Here is a 19,499-nt window from a genome sequence, read left to right as displayed (position 1 = left end):
ACTTTTATGTTTTTAAAACACAAATAACTTTTTCTTTTTCTTTTTCTTTTTTTTTATTAAAAAAAAAAAATCACTTTTATGTTATATCTTAATCGAATACAAATATCTGAATAAGAGACAACATGCATTGAGCATTTATTTATTTTTAAAAAAAAAAAAAAAACAAAAAACAAAAAAAACAACACCTCATAATCAGGAAAGAAAAAGAAAAAGAAAAAAAACAAATCTATCTATTCTTTTATGGTAGATTGCATTTTGTTGTACAACGTACACATACATGCTTCAATGCAAGTGTCATGAAGGAGAAGGCAAATATGAGAATGAATAAAAGCTACAAACTAGGAAACCAAGGAAAAAAGAATATTATGATTGGAACAATAATTACATTTCACGAAATTTCCACCTCTCTTTCAACCAGTTGTGACTCTTGATCAGAACCGTGATAGCTTGTTTTCCTGAAAGAGTGCTGACTAAACATTCTTACCAAGGCACTCTTTGATCTTGGAATTGTTTTAGGTCCATCGTTTGATCTGCTGCCACCGTTCTTCTTGGCGAGATCTTCCGACATGGTTTTGACAAGATATTCAAAACGACGCCGATAAGTCGGATACCTTGTGATAGATTTGGTGATCCCTTGCAGCCTTCATAATAAAATAAGAGGATAAATGAAAAACTGCTGAAAGGGGAATTCGGAAAATTCTGCAAATATTTTAACTCTATTACCTTCGAGCTAATGCATCGAGTTCAGCTCGTTTAAGTTCAGATTCAGGAGGCGAGCCGATAATTGGGTTTTTCAACCTCTCAGAATCACCGCTCAACAAAACTAATTTGCAGAAATAGTCCTCTTCTGCCTCAGAAAGGTCCTCAGCTTTAATCTGGTCTTTGATGATCAGAAGTGGGTTAAAAAACCAATCGAAGAAGGTGTCTTTTGGTCCGTTTCTGCTAGTGATCTCAGTAACATTGTCACCTACATAAATAGAGTACAAGAAGCATTTCATTACTTGCCATCAAGACCGTTGCTTAACTATAAAAAGAACAATACAACAGAAGTTTTCTTTAAAGGCAGCTTAAAAGGAAAATCGCTTCACTTACTTAACAATAAACCCGCAGAATTGGCTTTTGCAGAGCGCAGAAGTGTCAGGACAAGGCTGTAAGCTGGTAATCCAATGCTAATAACTCTGCTACCCTTAGTGGACATGGCATCTTCCAAATCTTGAAGTGTTATTAGTCCTTCAGAAGCCATTATTTCCCCGCGGTGTTGACAATCCTTGAATAAGCTGTCCAGTAGCTACATGAGTAACAAGCAAACTTTCATTCAGTACCTAAAACATGAGTCAAAAAAAACTTGGGTGCCTTTGAAAACCAGAGCTGTTAAGTCCACATCATCAAACATATGCAGATAGAGAACATAAATTCATTCCAGAGAGAAGCATTCCTTCAAGGTCAAATGCAATGTGTACAAAATACCTCAAGTGGCTTCAACTCAATCATAGGGTTCTTGAGTGACCCTGTGCGGGAGGGATGATTTCGGATAGAGCTACGCCTTGAGAAAGAAGCCGAATGAGAGGTCGTCCGTGACAATGCATCCTTCTTTCGGTAATGAGGCCTGTTAAACACCAGAATCTTATAAAAACATGTCAAAGTGCATGAACCCTATATCACAGCCATAAATAATTTGAGTGCTGAACAAAACCTAGGAAAGATGGATCCTTCAGGCATGTCAAGAACATCATTGCTGTATTCATCATATATGGACAAGGATGCAACAATATAGGAAAGCCCCAACCAAAAGGACTCCTCCTGTAATCCAAAGACCAAAAGAAATCAATATATATATGTGGCCTGCAATCTGCGTAACAAGGACACTGCACAACAGGTTTCAGTATCTGACATGATCTCAATGTCTCCGACATGAGCATCCTTGGTGATTATAGCATGGGTGAAATTGCTTGAAATGAATCATGACATGCACACGTGTGGTGCGACTCATTGACTAAATGCAAAAAGATGAGATAACTTGCAATTTATTCTAACCTTAAGCTGAAACATTTATTAACTGTAATCAGTTGAAGAAAAAAAAAGGTCAACTATAGCATCTATCACTTTGAAGGCATTTGAACCACATGGAATTTGACAATACAAATTTATTACTAAATGTTACTAGAAAAATCATTTAGTGTCGTTCTTTAGTTGTAAACGTGATCTCATTTGAAACAAACATTTGAACAACAAATTAACTCAATTCAAAAGGCCACTTCCATATGCCCTTCAGCAACAGAAAAAACTTAACAACAGTGATTTACAAACAAGCTATGTTAACCATACAACTAAGAAGCAGCAGCAAAATTCATTGAGGTTTTACCTGATAAACAACCACCCCTGCATAAGCACCAAGAAAGATACTGGCCACCATGGAGCCTAACACTGCCCCACTAACAGCCAATGGCCAGAGTAGGATAGCAAGACCTGCAATAGGTACACATATTGTCTCCAAGAAAGGGCCTTCACGACCTATAAGGTCATGAAACAAACGGTGCCATCCCTTAAAGAGCATGTAAGGACTTTTGCACAGAGCAATGACTGAGATTAACGGCAAATCAATGATGAAACCGAGAACTCCAGCTATAACTGCAGCAGGAAGATAAAGCAATCTGCAAGAGAGTTGACCAAAAAAAAAAAAAAACTCATTATGACAAATAAGCTCCTTATAGTAAGGACAAAACAAAGCTTACCTTCTATGGTCACATCGAAAACTACATAAAATATGATACCTAGAGGGTTTCTGCCCTAATCAAGCTAGTCTTATACTAAGATGTCTAGTGAGAAAGAGGAGAGAGGGAAAAAAATCCACCAAAGCACAAACACGAACACACAAATGCACAAAGCTGGAATAACTAACAATATTAACAACAAAGACAACAAAGATCAGTTATCTGGCTATCTCCATTGGTAAAGAAAAGAAAATGCTTGTGAATAGAACAACGTAACTCAGCTAATCATTACCGTCAGATAATTTTTCCTACAAGTTTCGAAAAATTGTGTGTTTTAATTGAGGCTTGACCAGGATTTGTCCCATTAAAAGATGTGTTTGCAGACAATCATGCTATTATTCTATTTGTTAACAAACTTTTGGTTAATCACATCTTGGACAGTCGATTTGTGTGCTTCCCTCTGCATCAATTCCACATGCGAGTGGTGTGTGTTAACAAGGATCAACCAACCAATGCATTGGATAATTGACCTCTCGTGAATGTCAATTGATTCCACCTACAGAGTAAGCTTATAACTTCTCAAACTTGTACAGGGATCTTGATGTCCAGTCAAAACATTTATGAATTCTGAAATGGATGGGAAATAAATTTTAACCATCAAGCAAATTCTAGATGTTAAGAGTCATTATATCTTCATAAAGAAGCTTTCAAAGATAATACGTGTGAAAAGATTTACAAGACCGGGCACAGCCAGGACAGGGTAAAATAAACCCTGTGACCCCCCCCCCCCCCCCACCCCCCCCCAAAAAAAAAAAAAACTACATCCCTTTTATCATAAATTATTTGTCCCCATTACCTTCCCCTCTCTCTCCTCTCATCTAACCCAAGGAAAAAAAAAAGAAAAAAAAGATAATCGCCCCCCATTCCCTCCCCTCCAAGCGCCCAAATATTTAGTGAAATATGTTACATTAAATCTATTTTTAAAGACTAAAGAATCTATTTAAAAAATATATATATACTCACACAGTGAACAAACATAAGTCTTTAAGAGTAAAACCCGATACACTATATCACATATCAAAATTTCATTCTCAATATTTTATTTAAGCCTAATATTTCAAATTTCTAGATGTCAAATGCACTATATATTATACGTCAATTTTTTTCCAAAACATCCAAATATTTAGTACATAATTTTTCATTCAAAATAGAGCATATATACATCCAGAAAAGCTAGCTAGGTTTTGAATTTTCATTTCATACCTTTCGAATTTTTAGTAATTTTATTTCTCCTAGATATCACAAGAGTATTTCAACACCTTCTTAGTATGGCAAATTTTATTTTAATTTTACTTTGTACAATCTATTTTTGCCCCCTCCCCCTAACGCATAATCCTGACTCTGCCATTAATGAAACTTACAACTACAATTTTTTTTTTGTTTTTTGTTTTTTGTTTTAATGAATAAAACTTACAACTACAATTAATTTCCCAAGATTGAAAAGATGGAGTTCCAAAAAAAAAAAAAAAAAAGAGTAAAGGAAAGTGTAACTATTCTCATATCTGGTTACTCTGTCCCTCACAAAATTAAATATGTTAGCAAATGTGAAGCATAAGAACTCTTTAAGAGCCAATGTTCATCATATAGGTTATGAGAATTAAGATGAGTTATGCCAAGCAGTCCATTCATAAGAGAACTTGTTCTCCTTCTAGCTAGGTGTTTTCTCTTGTATACTTCTTGTGCATCTGGGTGCGTCTTTTGTTTTTAATGATATCTCGATTACTTATATATATATATTCTCGGGGGTATGGTTTAACTGGCATCAACATGGAAAAAACAAGAAGCAAATGTAGAGATCAGATAGAGATGGAAAACCTAATCTCATAATATTTCACATCTGGAGGCTCTTTTAGTTGCAGGTCATCCATATATGAAAAGTAGGAATGGTGACAAAAATCCAAAAAATCTCTGACAATATCGAAGCTCCTTTCAATAGTTTCCCGAGTTCCATCCTGCAAATGTAGTAACAGAGAAAGCTCTCTTATGAATGGCAAAATGGGAAAGAAAATAAAAATATAGAATAACAGAAATTGAATAAGGAAGACATACATAAAAACAGTGGAATAATTTATTAGTCTTTCCTTCTCCAACAGCATCAAAAGTAGCAAATATTGGTGAAAGAAAGCCATATGCTGCTCCGCTTATGATACTTCCGACGATACCAACCACTGGCCACAAAATCAAGAGCGAAGGTAGGACACATATGCAGAGAAGCAGCTTCAAAACTGGTCCTAATAGTTTAGCTCTGCCCATTGGAGAAAAAACAATATGAGAAAGAGATTAACCAAAATATATAAATAGCTCTGGCAATTACAACAGGAAGGTGGAGGGTCAATGAAAGCACCTCAAAGTGGAATAATATGTCCAGAAACTATGCACTGGCCAAAGACCCAATATAATAGCAGAATTTCCAATTGTCACGATAAGGCATATCAATGGGCAGAAAACGATACCTGAAACAAGAATTTGTAAAAAAATTTAATGTGTTTAACAAAAGTAACAGATCATTCAGACAACATACCTTGATTCACCAATCAATGCTATGTATGCTACTTACTACATCAAGAATACCTATTCCATATGTCTACATTAAAATAACTACAATGACTGTTCGTATTTCTAAAATTGCAAAATTTGAAAAACATCCTCAAGGTCTCAACCACAGAAGTTTGTTTTGCATAAAACATGCATGAAAACTAGCATCTAACTTGGAGATATAAACATGAATCAAATGCCTAGTAAAGAAAATTCCATGGAAAAGGGATCAAAACCAGACACGGACAACAGCCCATAAGGAGCAAATTATGAAGCAATGAAAAGGAAATGAAACTAAGGAACCCAAGAAGTGGCTTAACGACCAGATGAAGGGGGGAAACAGAAAGAACACTCCTGAAACTACCATTTCTGTCTATGAAATGTCAAACTTTATCCTCGAAAGCCTTATCATACACAAAGCAAACTATATATATATATATATATATATATATATATATATATATATATATAAAGGAATAAATTAGAGGATTAACTTAACTATACACGACAGTCTATTATAGTACCAAATTTTCTGCAATAAAAAGGTTAATTAAGTCATTTTTTCAAAATTATGTTTGAGCTGAATAACATAAAAGCAAATGCATATATAACTACATGATCAGTTTAAGTGAAAAGAGAATAAACCAGAACAGGAAAGAAGCCGGAGAAAGCCCCAAAACAAGGAACAAATTGACACTGACCTTTAATTATGCCCAGAAGCAGAAGCCCAGTGAAGAAAGGTAGAAAGCAAATAAAGTTCCACAAAGAAGCCAAAACCCCCTTTGGAGGTTCCATCTCTCGCCTTATCCCTCACCCACCCAGATCTCCCTAAGATCACTACAAACCATCCCAGGGTCAACTCCAATTCCGGCTTGCAACCACAAAAGACGCCATTTTCAGCCGGCCAAGTGCCAAAAACAGCACGAAACCGTAAACAACAAAACACCCAACAGTCTAAAAGGCAGTTCGCTGCAAACCCACAACAGGAACTTACATAAAAATCAGTGCTTTACTCTTTTTCTAGACCAAAGGACTACGTAACCCAAAAACAACAGGTGGCCTTCTCTTTGTTTTTGAACGTTGAGGTATAAATTGAAACAAGTATCACTCGGGGTCTGTCGATTGAACACAAGGTCGTTGAAAACCGTTGTGGCTTTCGAGCCCTCGAATTGGGAGGGACGGTGGATAGAGCAGTCGCCAGTCACTGTAAAAATAAAAAATAAAAAGAAGCAAAAAATGCTGACTCAATTCATTTTTTATTTCTTCTTCTGTATTTCTTATTCCTTTTGTGCTTGCGCTAAAAGCAAAGCAAGATGGGTCCTGTTCCTGTGTGTCCCTTGACGAGAAAAACATATACAATTGCATAGAAATGAGTCACATGGAAATTTTCATGGTATTTCTTAATAATTTATTGGGTTGGATAAAATTTTGAAAATCTCTCTGGCCTTTTTTTTTAAGGATTAAATAGATTTTGATCCAATAGTTTGAATATTTATCAAACAACTTTCTGAATTATAAAAATATCAAAAATAATATACACAGTTTTCTCATTTTTTTTTTTTCGTTTAGTCATTATATTATTCAAAAATTTAAGTATCCGCCATATTAAAGCTATTTAGCGATCGTCACGTGTCTTGAATGCCACATCATTCATTCTTAGCTGCCACATCAAATTATTTAAAAAACACCCTTTACTTTTTATGTTTTTAATCAATAGGTCCACGCCAATGAAAATAATTGTAATGGACATCTTGACCAATTATTGCATGGGACCAGCAAAAACAATGATGTGATTGTTCCATATGCATAGCAGTTGAAATTAAGAATTAAGTCAAATTATTTGTACGAATCTGAGTATATAATTGTGAAAGATTATTTATAAGATGTACTTGACCCAATAAAGATTGAGTTATTCAATCATTTATCCAGTTAAATATGTTGCATAAGTGATCTCTCACAACCACCTGTTTAAATTCTCTCAAAATCAAATAAATATTTTGAGAGGATCGTGATTTGAAATTTTACTCAAATTCAACATAAGTAACTTTCATTGGCTGTTTTTCGATGACCGTCCGTGATAGTAAAATCCTATTTCTCTTTCTCTTTCATTTGGGTTAGAAACATGGCTACGGAAGGTATTTTCTTGGTCTAGAGTAGAAGCAAACAAAAAAAGGCTGTCAAGTACTGCACGTACAGCTCCCAACCGTCTCTGAAGTGTATAGCAAGTTAATAGAAGTTTAAGACAAACTCTAAAAATGATTCTGAAAAGCAATTGAATCTTCTGTTCAAGCATGTGAACCCCACTAACTTACTAAGAGCCTTCGACAATTCGTTGCCCCGATTGCAAGAACAGGCAAATCGTTCGTAGGTAGCCCGATCCATCTTAAAAAACAGAACAATTATTCTTCACAAAATCCCTGCTCCAACGGCGTGGATAAGGAGACCCATCAATTCGTGAAAATTGAGGAAGTCCCAGTCATGCTCCAGCAGGCAGCATAATTAATAAGGCCATCGTCTCTCAATGTTTATCATAATTCATAAGTTCATTGTGTTCATGGAATCAGCCATTTCAAATCAGGCCACTTGTGCTTGTCTTGAATGATATGTCCAAGTGGGGGGTTACACCAATTTGCTTTGATAAATCCAGATTCTTTTTTGTCAGACACCCTGCTGATAAAATACTGATTTTCTTTCAACCACTGCTTATATGTGTTTAAAAAAAAAGGAAGTGATAAAGTTCGAATGTTTCTTTCAACCAATACGTATGTGTTGAAAGAACCCCCCCCCCCCCCCCCCCCCCCCCCCAAAAAAAAAAAAAAAACAAAAAAGGAGAAGAAGAAAAAAAAGAGGGAGAAAATATAACGTCAGTTATTGTAGTTGCACCGATTTGTACTAAATTCCTCACGTTAAGCGTTAGTATCAAATAATGCTCTATTCCGAAGTACGAAATAAAGAGTTATTTGCCACTGCATGGACTAATTTTGTATTTTTCCTCAAAAGTAATTTCGAAAGTTTCAGTTTAGCTACCGGGAATTGCCATGACAATTCGTTGTTTGTGACATTGGTTTTTGACTTGAACATGGTCTTGGACTCTTGGATCATAATCCCTAAGGTTGGATTTGGATTTGGACATAATCCCCCCACCCATGATAGGCTCACACGTGGTATTAGCTTTCCATATCTGAATATGTTTATTGGCTACTCGTGTGTTAAAAAATTTCCCATAAGAGACACAATCGGGTCTGTTTTTAAGCAGCAAACAACACAGGAGTTGTTTCAGAGTTAAACTCCATAACCTGATGTACAAAAATATGAAGAAAAAAAAATCCTCTTACACATAGTTGTTTATAGTCACAAATCACTCATGGGTTTCGTTCTGTTTGTGAAATGTAAACCTCCTTTCTGTCAAATGGTTTACTTCTCCTGGGAACGTCTGCCAAGTTACAGAATTCTGTCAAACTTTCTCTAATTTGCAGTCTTTTCTTTTTATCTGGAGGCCGAGGCCCTAAAGCACTTAAATCAATAGTTACTTCATGAAGCTGAGAGGATTGTAGGACTGCATCATAAGCCTTCGAAGAGAGGTTAAGGCCCTCATTCTGAGCCCTCAAATATAAATTGTAGGCAATCTTGGGTTTCCCATCCTTTGCAAGAGCCTCAATCAGCATTTCATAACTAATCTCATTTGGGGAGATGCTCTGAACTTTCATGCGATGAAACCATTCATATGCTACTGCACTGCTCATTCCCTTGCGTGCACAGCCACTGATTACTGCATTGTATGTCACGACTGTTGGTTCTATACCTGCTGAAACCATTTCCTTAAGGATGGCATCAACCAAATCAAACTTTCCTTGTCCAGTGAAAACGGAAGCCATAATTGTGTAGGCATACAAGTTTGGTTCAACACCCACCTTGATCATATGCTCCCACACCTGGCGGGCCTCGTCGTAGAGTTTCTTCTTCTCCAGTGCACTAAGCAAGGCTCCATAGGAGATTATTGTAGGTTTTTCACCTTGCTCAACCATCCTCTTGAATACTTGCACTGCAGCAGAAGTTTCTGAAGCCTTGGAACAGGCAACAAGAACAGCATTCCATTCCCTACTTCCAGGTTTAAGGCCTTTATCTTCCATCTTGTTGAGCAGCCTAATGCCCCATCTCCAAATACCTCTTCTCTTAGCTGCACTGAGAAGGATATTAAAGTGAGAAACTATAAGCTCGTATGACATGTTATTTGGTTTTGGTCCCTTGTCTAATAAATCCTCGTAGACCTCCAAAGCCGCCCACCATTTCTTAGCCTTTCCCATCAACCAAATTGCGTGGTTACAGACAGATAAGCTAATTTCAGAATGCCTTCCTCTTATTCTAGTATACAATTCCTTCACCACAATGTAATGATCTTCACGGGTACAAGCCCACAAAAGACGCTGGTGTTCTTCCTTACCAAATGGAAGGCCAGCATTATCCATATCTGTGAGAAGTTTCAACACATTGGTGCTCAAGTTCTCACTATTCACAAGCCATCGCCGCATCACTTGGTAGCAAACACGAATTGTAAACTTCTCAAGCTTAACAAATTCATTTTCCCAATCTTCATTGGCATCTTTCCTTATGTCACCTTTATGATACTTTTCCCTGAACCCAATAAATAACCTTAGAGCTCCATGTCCATCTTCCATTTTTCGATAAGCCAACAATGCCGTAGAATAGGAAACTGGAGAAGGGGTCAAGCCCTTTTTCTGGATCTCTTCAAGAATATTAAGGGCCTCAGTAGCTCGTCCTTGCTCCAAGTAGATTGACATTAAAGTGTTGTGAGTTACAACATTAGGAAGGACCCCATCCTGAGCCATATCATTCAAGACTTTCTCCATTTCTCCAAACTCTTGGGACTGTTTTACTGCACCCAATAGACTATTATATATGAAAAGATTTGGGCCAATCAAACCATTAGTTTCAAGCTTCTTTTTCTTGAGCCACTCAACAACAGCCTTTGCAGCATTCATTCTCTTGTCTCTGCCAAAACCTCTAATCATGGATGAATATACTTGAAGGGGCAACTCACCCTTGTCCTTAAGAACCTCTTCCACATCATCTGCAGTTCTCGCAAATCTTAAGCTCCGTGCTACTGAACGAACATCAACCTTTGTACTCTTCTCGTCCCCACTTTCTGGATCACCATCTCCTCCTTTATCATTATCATCACTATCATCTGCTTCACCCAAAACAAGAAAATCGCCATCCTTTCTCTCAGTTTCCCCTGACACCTCATTAACTAAATCCGATCCTTGCTCCAATGCCCATGCCAACGCAACCAAGGCACCAAAAGGACTTTTCTTTGGCATACAAAAGAGAGCAAGTTTAGAGCACCTACATCCCAAATCCAATTTTGGGCTCCCACAGCAACTCCCACGCCTAACAACTCTTACATCATTTGAAAGCAATAAGAGACCAGCACTTCTACTATGGCAAACAGGAAAACCAAGACCCCTCATCCTTTTCCTTATCCTTCTAGTTCCAATTCTACAAGAAGAATCTAGTTCAAAGCCCAATTGAGGTACCACCCAAAGGTCACCCTTTGATGGCAAAGTGATTAAAGCTTGCATTTTCTATACAATTTACGAGTCAAGACAAAAACCCATGGCTGAAAATCCCATTAAAAATAAGAAGGCATAGCATTTTCTCTCATGGCAATATTTTTTTTTTTTTTCTGGTAAAGTATCTCACTTGAAAAGAGAAGAAACAAGAAGTATAGCAAGTGGTGTTTGGTTACTGTAATTGAGTTGGGGTTGATGGCTTACCTTGAAGATTGAAGTGCGAGAGAGAAAGATGCAATTTCTGGGTTTGCTTGTCAAAATTGAGTGGATTTCTGAAGTGGGTTTGGGCACTCTTTTGGTATTCTCAGTGGCGCTGCGGTCCTCTCTCAGCCATTCATTTCAACTGCAGAATGAGCGGTCAAGCGAACATCCGCAGACCGCAGTCAATCGCTGGTTTTTAATAATTTTTTTTTAAAATTATTTGTAATTATAAACATAAACAAGAAATATTGAATAAATATTTGCCTTTTTATCATCTAAATTCAATTATTGTACAGATATAGAGTTCAATCCGGTTCAACCAATAAGTTTTATCGACAATTTTGTGAAGAAATCATCAATTCAATCAGCTCTGATCAGTTTCATTTTATACCCAATAATGCCAATATAATAAAATAAAATCATACCAAATTCCTATAGAGAATGTTTTTTATTTAAAATTGTGTTTCAGTTTTTTTTTTTTTTAATTCAGTTTATTAAATTCATATTTTATGGTTTTTTCATAAATTTTTAATTATGTTAACAAAGTATGTGACAAATACGTATTCTAAGAATATGTTAATTTAATATTAATAATGCATATCTTCTGCCTTCTCTTTGTATCCCATTAAAAATTAAAAATTAAAAATAATAATAATAAAATAATAATTCAAAAAAAAATAAATAAATAAAGGGGGTAGAAGGTGAGACGTCGTCGTGGAAGTATCATGGCCGAGCTTGACTCTTTAGTTTTAGTTGGGTCTAGTCTAGACTACAAAGTGAGGTTTAAATGGAAGCAATTGGGCCTTGGGATAGAAACTTTGTGTGAAGTGTATTCACTATGTATGAAGTTTTGTTAGAAAAATTGGGCTTATTTTGCACGAGAACCCATCTAATCCAAGTTGTAAAGAACAATTTCCATTATGATCTTCAAATTTAAACCCAAGAGAAGAAAAGAAAAGAGAAGAAGTAAATGCCACTTTATGGAGCTTTTAACTTATCTTTAGTAACTCTTATGTATTTGTTTTGAGAAATCTAATTTCTCCATCTTCCATTATGGATGTGAGTCTTACGAACAGATCTAATAGTTGATTTGAAAAAACAAAAAGAAATGAAAAATAGCTAGAAAAAAAATTAAAAAAAAATATAACAAGTCTCGTCTGTTTTTCTATTCAGTACAAGAAAATGAGAAAGATTAAAAGGGAAGACCTTGTTGGGAAAATACCTTGGGGAAGTCCTTCTTAGTGAGCCCATTACATAGCATGTTGAGACATCACACAACCAAAAAGCTTAAGCTTATGGGTTTGAGCCCAACAATGTACGTTATATAAACCCCTCACTCTTCTTGTATCTTATGGTGCGTTTGGGTATCGAATATTTCGAATATGAATAATATTCCGAATCTGATCACGGATTTCAAGGCAATGAAAATGTGTTTGAATGTTGAATATAATTTAGATTCTTTTGAATATGTGTTTGGGTGTTGAATTTGGAAGATTGGAAAAAAAATGTTTTATAATAGTATAAAGTGATTGGAAATGATTGGATTATATGAAAAGTTGTGTATAATAATTGGTATGGTAAAAAATAATAATAAAAAATATATGATGGGTTTTAAAAAAGTGTTTTATAATAGTATAAAATGATTGGAAATGATTGGATTGTATAAAAAGTTGTGTATAATGATTGGTATGGTAAAAAATAATTAAAAAAATATATAATGGGTTTATTCAAACTATTCAAACTTTATTCAAGTGACCCATGGGTTTTATTCAACTTGGATCCGGGTATGAATTTTTGAATAAAAACCCGGTTCGAATATTGAATATCACTACGAACCAAACGCACCATTTAGTAATGTGGGACACTTCACAAGTGCATGTACTCTGACCTTCCCACTCCTACTTACTCCTAATACTTCTAATAGAAGATTAAAAAAATAAAATGAAGAGAAGTGGGAATGCTTCCATTTATTTGGTGGGAAGCGATCCATATATTTGACTACTTAGTGTACGCCAAAGTTAAGTTGACATATCTGAAAGTCTTCAAAGTAGTAATATATGAAGTTACTAATGTCATGCAATTTATGGTCAATCACTCTTCAAAGTCATAGCCATTGGTAAGAAAACAAGGAAACATGAATTCAACCCTCAAAGCCTTTTTTCTTTTTTTTCTTTTTTTTCTTTTTCAGTTGAAATCATATTTCAAGGTAAAAACGTTTTCTATGAGTAGCTTAAGATGTTACAATGAATAAAATTGAAGCATTTTATGTTCACTTTATTAGGGTTGGGCATTGAAGCTGGCGAAAGCAAAAATGAACTTTTCACATCAGCTTTTGTTAGAAAGTCAGAATCACCTCCAACTTCTTTTCACACGGAGGTGATTTCCGCCAGTCTCCACCCCCTGAATGTCAAAGGCAGAATTAGATAGAAGTCGAAATCAACATTTTTAACGAACATTGTTGTCCTTATTCAACTTGAGGCGAAAAATTACTTTTTTTTTTTTTTTGACATGTCTACATAAAAAGGAGGAGGAGAGATTCGAACTAGCGACCTCCGCTTCATGAGGCGTGGTCTCCAGCCGATTGAGCTACCCCTGGGATGAAGACGAGGTCTTTATCCCATGTTTAGGTTAAACTAAGGCTAGCAGCAAGACAGAGAGAAGCAGAGAGGAGTGAGAAGATCGACCAGGTGAACGGCACACTAGCGTAAAGGAAGGGCATTTTTACAGTAGGGGGTGTTGGAGTTGGAATTCCGTCAAAAATGGAAACCAACCTCCACCCCCTCCCCCAAATTTCGTCGAAAATACAAATGGATCGACCTTTGTTTCTATCTCTGCCTACCGTCAAAAGCCAACCCTTGTGAGTCGGTGGTGAATCAATCTTCAAAAGCCAATCATCACTTGTTTACGTGTATACCTTTCAATTAATATGAATTAATGTATGAGCTTTGCATTATTAATTGTAGGTGTTAATTTTCATCACATTGGCAAAAAGAGATCGATTATTATATGATGACCACGTTGGCTTTGAAGATGATATTATTCTGATTTAGATATTCTATATATATATAAGCATAAAAAACTCAGACTCGATCGATCGTATTATACATTCATAATAACACAAGAACTACAATTGTAAACATTATTGCAGGACAGTTCCGCCCAGTACTGCCCATGCATGCAACTCTATAATTGATCACAGGTTAAACATCTCCCTTGATGCACGTAAAATCTGAGGCTATATCTTCTGGTCAGAGCATGCCAACAAGAAGCAAATCTTGTGGGATGCGTGAAAGAATCAATCTTCCACTGCATTCTCCCTTTATAATATGTGTAAGCTAGCATGCATGCCTCGGTAGATTTCATATCTTCACGTGTCCTCGATCATACCAACGGTTACTAGCTTGTTTTAATATATTTTCTTTTCCCACTGTAAATCTATCGATTAGTCACCTGGATCTACATACGTACGTACTAAACAATTGATTTTGGCTCTCGATCCCAATGATTATATCATAAAATATTGTTGACCGCTTGTAAACTTGGAAATTAAAGGGAAATGCTAAAGAGGAGACTCTCTTCCCCCCTTTGTCACCCTATTTTTCTTAAAAAAATTGGTTTTTATTAAAAAGTTGTCTCTAATGTCACATCAGAGACAACTTTTTAATAAAAATCAATTTTTTTATTATAAAAGGGTGATAAGGGAGGGATGAAGGGAGGATGTGTAGAAGCTCTCGAAATTAAATGCTTGGGTATTACTAAATTTACTGCATTTTATGAACAGAAATGACGGTTTACATAAGACCAATTACCACCTCAGTAACTAAATTGACGTGACAGTCACGTCAGCCTCCACCTCATGTCACCAACAGAATGGATTGCCGGGTTGAATGAGACTTTTATTTGAAAAATGTTATTTACACAACAGGAACATAACAACCCCTCACATGGGGTGGGCCCTACACATTTGGAACCACCCCATGTGAGGACCTGTTGTACTCTTAATGTGTAAATAACAAGCTCTTTTTTATTTTAGCCACGTGGCTTATTTGGCTAAAATATTCAAATTTTAAAAAAAAAATTGAAACTTTTTCAAATTTTTTTTTTTTTTTTTTTAGGTTTGAAATTTTAATCATGTGGTTTATTGGCTACGTCGCCAATTGGCCATGTGGCACATAAGCCACATGGCTAATTTATTAAAAATTATTTTAATTTATTTTAATATTTAAAATTTTAGCCACATGATTTATTGGCCACGTTGCCAATTGGCCATGTGGCACATAAATCACGTGGCTAATTTATTAAAATTTTTTTAAATTTTTTTTAGATTTAAAATTTTAGTCATATGGTTTATTGGCCACGTCGCCAATTAGCCACATGACACATAAATCACGTGAGTAATTACTTCCCTCCAATCTATTTCTAATTTTCTTTTTAATTATCTCTCTCATTCTTACTTTTTCTAATTTCTCCCCCCCCCCCCTTTTTTTTTTCATTTCCCCACACTCCCTTTAACTTTTCATTTCCCCCTCTAATTTTTTTTTTTATTTTTTTCGTTTCCCCCGCCCCCTTTAACTTTTCTTTTCATTTTCCTCTTCTTTTTTTCTTTCTTCTTTCCCTTTTTCCCACGGAGGCCTTTCCTTTTTCTCCTCTTTTTTTTTTTTTTTCCTTCACACAGAGAGGGAGATGGAAGAGGGAGACTGAGAGAGTTAGAGAGAGAGAACTGGAGCGATTATAAGAGAGAGCTGTGGTCGACGACGGTGTCGGAGTTCGGAGGGTCACAGCCTGACACTGGTGAAGTCAAGGGGGGTGTTTTTCCGGCGTTTTTGGGGTTTTTTTTTTTTTTTTTTTGTAGTTTCATTTCGCAACGTCTCCAGTAAACATGCATTTTCACCGATAAAATAGGAACGATGACATGGTGATTTTTGGTGATTGTTGGTATTTTTGGTATTTTGTTAGTGATTTTTTGGTAATGTAGTCAACAGAGGATTTTTGGAGGATTTTTTTGGATTGGATTTCATGGGGGAAGATTTCGCCAGCCTCGAAGAAGTTTCTAGCGAGCCAAAAAAAAAAAAAAAAAAAAAAAAATTGTGGTTAGCAGCGTGGGTTAGTTCCACGTGGCTAAAAGTGCCTAATTTTTCTTCAAAAATAAAATGCATTTAACCATTTGTGAGTGGCACGTGGCTAAAAACCATGTGGCTAAGTAACTACATGTATAAAAATACCAGTTGCTAAGTGACATTTAGCAACAATCGGATTAACCATGTGGGACTCAAGTGGTTAGCAATTAGTAACGTGGATGACCTTCATTCATGTAGCTAATTGCATGTGGCTAAATACCACGTGGCTAGACGAGCGTCGCCGTCGGTCCAGGTACAAAGGCAACAACAAAAAAGGTGGTTGGGCCGAGGTGGTGTGGTGGGCATTGGTGCTGACGTGGAAGAGAAAGTTAGAATCGTGTGATTGACATGGCGTTGACATGTCAATTTGTAAAGAGAATATAGTAAAGTTGGTAGACAATAGTATCTCTAGAAGAGCAGACGTACCATGTTGGCATAATATCACTAAAATTCCGATTCAAGATGGGGAAAGATGTATGCTAATAATTGCTCTTAAATTAAAAAAATGCATTTGCCTATACCAGGTTAAAACATGCAGGCGCAAAGTGAGAAGTATGCCATCCCAACATAGGGCCCATCCCTCTCACTTTTGCCCTACATATGTGCTTAATTAAAACTGTTTTTTCAGAAAAACCTGTGGAGCCTATCTTTTCCGGCCATTACCAGAACATGTGGGGTGTCCTCAGCTGTGAAACCTTATACAAATTGCTTGCTTTTTCCTTTTTCTCGTATTTTTCTTCCTCTACCAAGTACAAGTGCTAAGTCTTTTATTGGGTTGGAACTTGTTTTAATAGGTCACTTTATACGGGTTGTCCAGTTATGATAGCTAATTAACTACTAGTTGTCGTGAACTTAGTTGGAAAAGAATCTCTCACGGTTGAGATTTTGTTTTGTTGCATTTAATGATCTATAATTTTAAATGACGTAACAACATATACATCATCCTACAACTCAATATCTAAAAAGTGACGTACATTTGTTCTTTTTAAGCATGTGAGAAGTACATACTTTTTTATTAATACTATTGAAAGAGCATGTGATTTTCATACGCTAAGAGATACATGTCATTTTTTTAGAAGTTGGATTGTAGGAAATTATTGTCCACCATTAAATATGCAAATTCTAATCTAGACCATTCTCTCCATTTCACTTAAAATTGAGAGAATCCTTATCCCGCTTATCAGGTGTTAGGCAATGATCGACTAATTAATGATCGAATTTCGTGTTAGCTTATAGAACCTTTTATTGTTAAGTTGTCCTACTTATTCCTTAATCTCAGAAAATAATTAACTTATCTCTTAATATAAAGAAATTGTATAAAATTGAATGGAGAACCATTCAATCTTGAGGACATCATGGTTGAGACTTGAGTGAGAGGTGTGTATTTTTCAAACTCTCCCACATGGGTTGATACCCTGAAGATTAGCCACCCATCCATAAAAAATTAAAAATAGTAAACCAAAAATAAATTTATATAAGTCCCACCTAACTAAACCTAACATTAATTAATTAAATCAAAATCAAAAGTGTACGAGTCGAGACAAAAAAGCTTTATTTTTTATTTTTATTTTATATTGTTTAATGTAACATATATTCCATGGGACATTTGAAAGCTATGACATTTCTGGATCCGGGAGAAAATATTATTTAGGGCCTGTTTGCATGATTCTTTAACTCCAAGGTGAAGGATGTGATAATTAAGAGAGAACTCCACACTCGATGGTTAGACTATACCCACGCCTAAAGTTAACTCGCAGCCTCCAACTGCTTTAATTCCTCATTTGGTTAATTATAATTCATGCTATCGATCTTTCACAAGCTCTTAAGGTGAAAAGCACTTAACATATATGTTGTCAATAATTTATCATTGTCTAAGCATATTTTTGGATGGCTAGACTGATGGTGGGGCTCCTACAAAATAAGAGATATTTTTGGACGGCCGGACCGGCAACAGGGCTCCTGCAAAACAAAGAAAAAAGTTATCAGAAACTGCCGGTCTCAGGGAACCGAGAGAGCCTCTGATGCTTAAGTCAATAAATGGTTCACCGAGATAAAACTGAATGGAGAAAGTGAGAGATGAGAGAATGTGCGTGCTTGAAGATGTGTCATGTGTGCCCCTTTTTATGTGAGGCTCCATGGGGGTTATCCCTTGTATGCTTGCCATGTATAAGCTCTCTTATTTTTTTTCATGTAAAGACTGCTTGAGTGAGTCTAGGGTGATTATTTATTGTATCGCCAATCATTTTATTCTTGCTATTTTTTTTCTCTCTTTTTCTTCTTTTGCCATGCTTGAATATTTTCTCGATGTGGGGGCATTATAGAACGAGTGTGATACTCTAGAAAGTTAGTCTTATGTTGAGAAGATGAATTGCACAAGTTGAGTGGATGGATTATAAAGGTATATATTCATGGTATTATTATGTTTTACATTGGTTTCTTAGTAACTGAAACTGAGTTTTATAAGTGATTTTATGGAGTTCCGATTATAACTTGACTAATCATTTTAAAATAATAACATAAATGTGGTTAGCGCTTTCCCTAATCCGTTACAACGAATACCCGAAGGAAGTCAAAAACTAGAATCTGAGTTTATGGATATTGGTTATGTAAAATGGGAAAAACAAATCTAATTTGTTTCTAATTGGATTTAGACAAGCAGCATTTATGATTTTGGACAACTTTCTGCCGCTTGTCTTGCGGGTGGTGCATTCAATAACTTGGGCACTTGCGTATGCAATGAAATTAAAAAGGGAAGATGTTTTTTCACCTCTAAAAAAGGAATCAATTGCAAGCTTCTTCTTCATGCTAGTACAAAAGGAAATGAATCCTAGGAAGAAGAAAATAGGAAAAGAAAAAGATGGTCACAAAGGTGGATCTAGATTTGGGCAAGTTGTTGTTAGGATCGGTGACAATTTGGATAACAAACATGAAAGTTTTTATGGGTCTATCCACCCAAACATATGGGCGAACAGTCCAAAAATTTGCTTATGCAGATGAATTCAATATTGACTCATATTTGAAGTCCTGATTGCTGGTGATCACCATTCCACTAAGGTAAGGGAAAATAGCACAGTCAAATTGATTACCTTTTCTACGTTTTGGTTTTCCCAAACAAGGCCTTTGTGTGACAGTTTCTTAAACCTAGTCCTAGACTAAATGATATATATATATATATATATATATATATATATATATATATATATAAGAGAAACCCATTTTATAGAAAGACCAACCGACCAATCAAGTCGATTGTGTTTGGCCCGCTAATCAAGCAAGCGTGTTGT

The 19,499-nt window shown here is 35.9% G+C and overlaps 2 protein-coding genes across 3 annotated transcripts; both read right to left on the bottom strand.

The window, feature by feature from the left end:
* Positions 1 to 200: 200 nt before the first annotated feature.
* LOC133859951 (uncharacterized membrane protein At3g27390) lies at positions 201 to 6,527 on the bottom strand. The gene is made up of 10 exons (XM_062295540.1): positions 6,008 to 6,527; positions 5,116 to 5,224; positions 4,821 to 5,016; positions 4,587 to 4,723; positions 2,363 to 2,651; positions 1,694 to 1,800; positions 1,468 to 1,606; positions 1,093 to 1,288; positions 724 to 967; positions 201 to 641 (listed from the first exon to the last, which is right to left on the bottom strand). Exons 1-10 carry the CDS (start codon positions 6,099 to 6,101, stop codon positions 389 to 391), a joined length of 1,764 nt encoding a protein of 587 aa, XP_062151524.1. The 5' UTR covers positions 6,102 to 6,527; the 3' UTR covers positions 201 to 388.
* A 1,946-nt stretch (positions 6,528 to 8,473) lies between these two features.
* Positions 8,474 to 11,249, bottom strand: LOC133859949 (protein LOW PHOTOSYNTHETIC EFFICIENCY 1, chloroplastic-like). Of its 2 annotated transcripts, XM_062295539.1 has the most exons (2): positions 11,102 to 11,249; positions 8,474 to 10,823 (listed from the first exon to the last, which is right to left on the bottom strand). In XM_062295539.1, the coding sequence occupies exon 2, from the start codon at positions 10,793 to 10,795 to the stop codon at positions 8,669 to 8,671; it is 2,127 nt and encodes a 708-aa protein (XP_062151523.1). In that variant the 5' UTR covers positions 10,796 to 10,823; positions 11,102 to 11,249; the 3' UTR covers positions 8,474 to 8,668. The 2 variants fall into 2 exon arrangements, with proteins under 2 accessions (XP_062151523.1, XP_062151522.1); XM_062295538.1 differs by having other exon boundaries at positions 8,474 to 11,249.
* Between the last annotated feature and the right edge of the window lie 8,250 nt (positions 11,250 to 19,499).

The sequence above is a fragment of the Alnus glutinosa genome, chromosome 2, assembly GCF_958979055.1.
Source record: "Alnus glutinosa chromosome 2, dhAlnGlut1.1, whole genome shotgun sequence".
In the NCBI taxonomy this organism is placed as follows: Eukaryota; Viridiplantae; Streptophyta; class Magnoliopsida; order Fagales; family Betulaceae; genus Alnus; species Alnus glutinosa.
The sequence above is the reverse complement of the archived record's forward strand: the minus strand, read 5'-3'. Positions and strand labels throughout refer to the sequence as shown.

Excerpts from the sequence above, each read along its gene's own strand:
- LOC133859951 (XM_062295540.1), bottom strand. The coding sequence starts at position 6,101 with ATGGAACCTCCAAAGGGGGTTTTGGCTTCTTTGTGGAACTTTATTTGC. Across the intron at positions 1,289-1,467 it reads TTGAGTTGAAGCCACTTGAG|CTACTGGACAGCTTATTCAA; the intron begins GTATTTTGTACA and ends TTACTCATGTAG. Across the intron at positions 642-723 it reads CTCGATGCATTAGCTCGAAG|GCTGCAAGGGATCACCAAAT; the intron begins GTAATAGAGTTA and ends TTTATTATGAAG.
- LOC133859949 (XM_062295538.1), bottom strand. The coding sequence starts at position 10,906 with ATGCAAGCTTTAATCACTTTGCCATCAAAGGGTGACCTTTGGGTGGTA.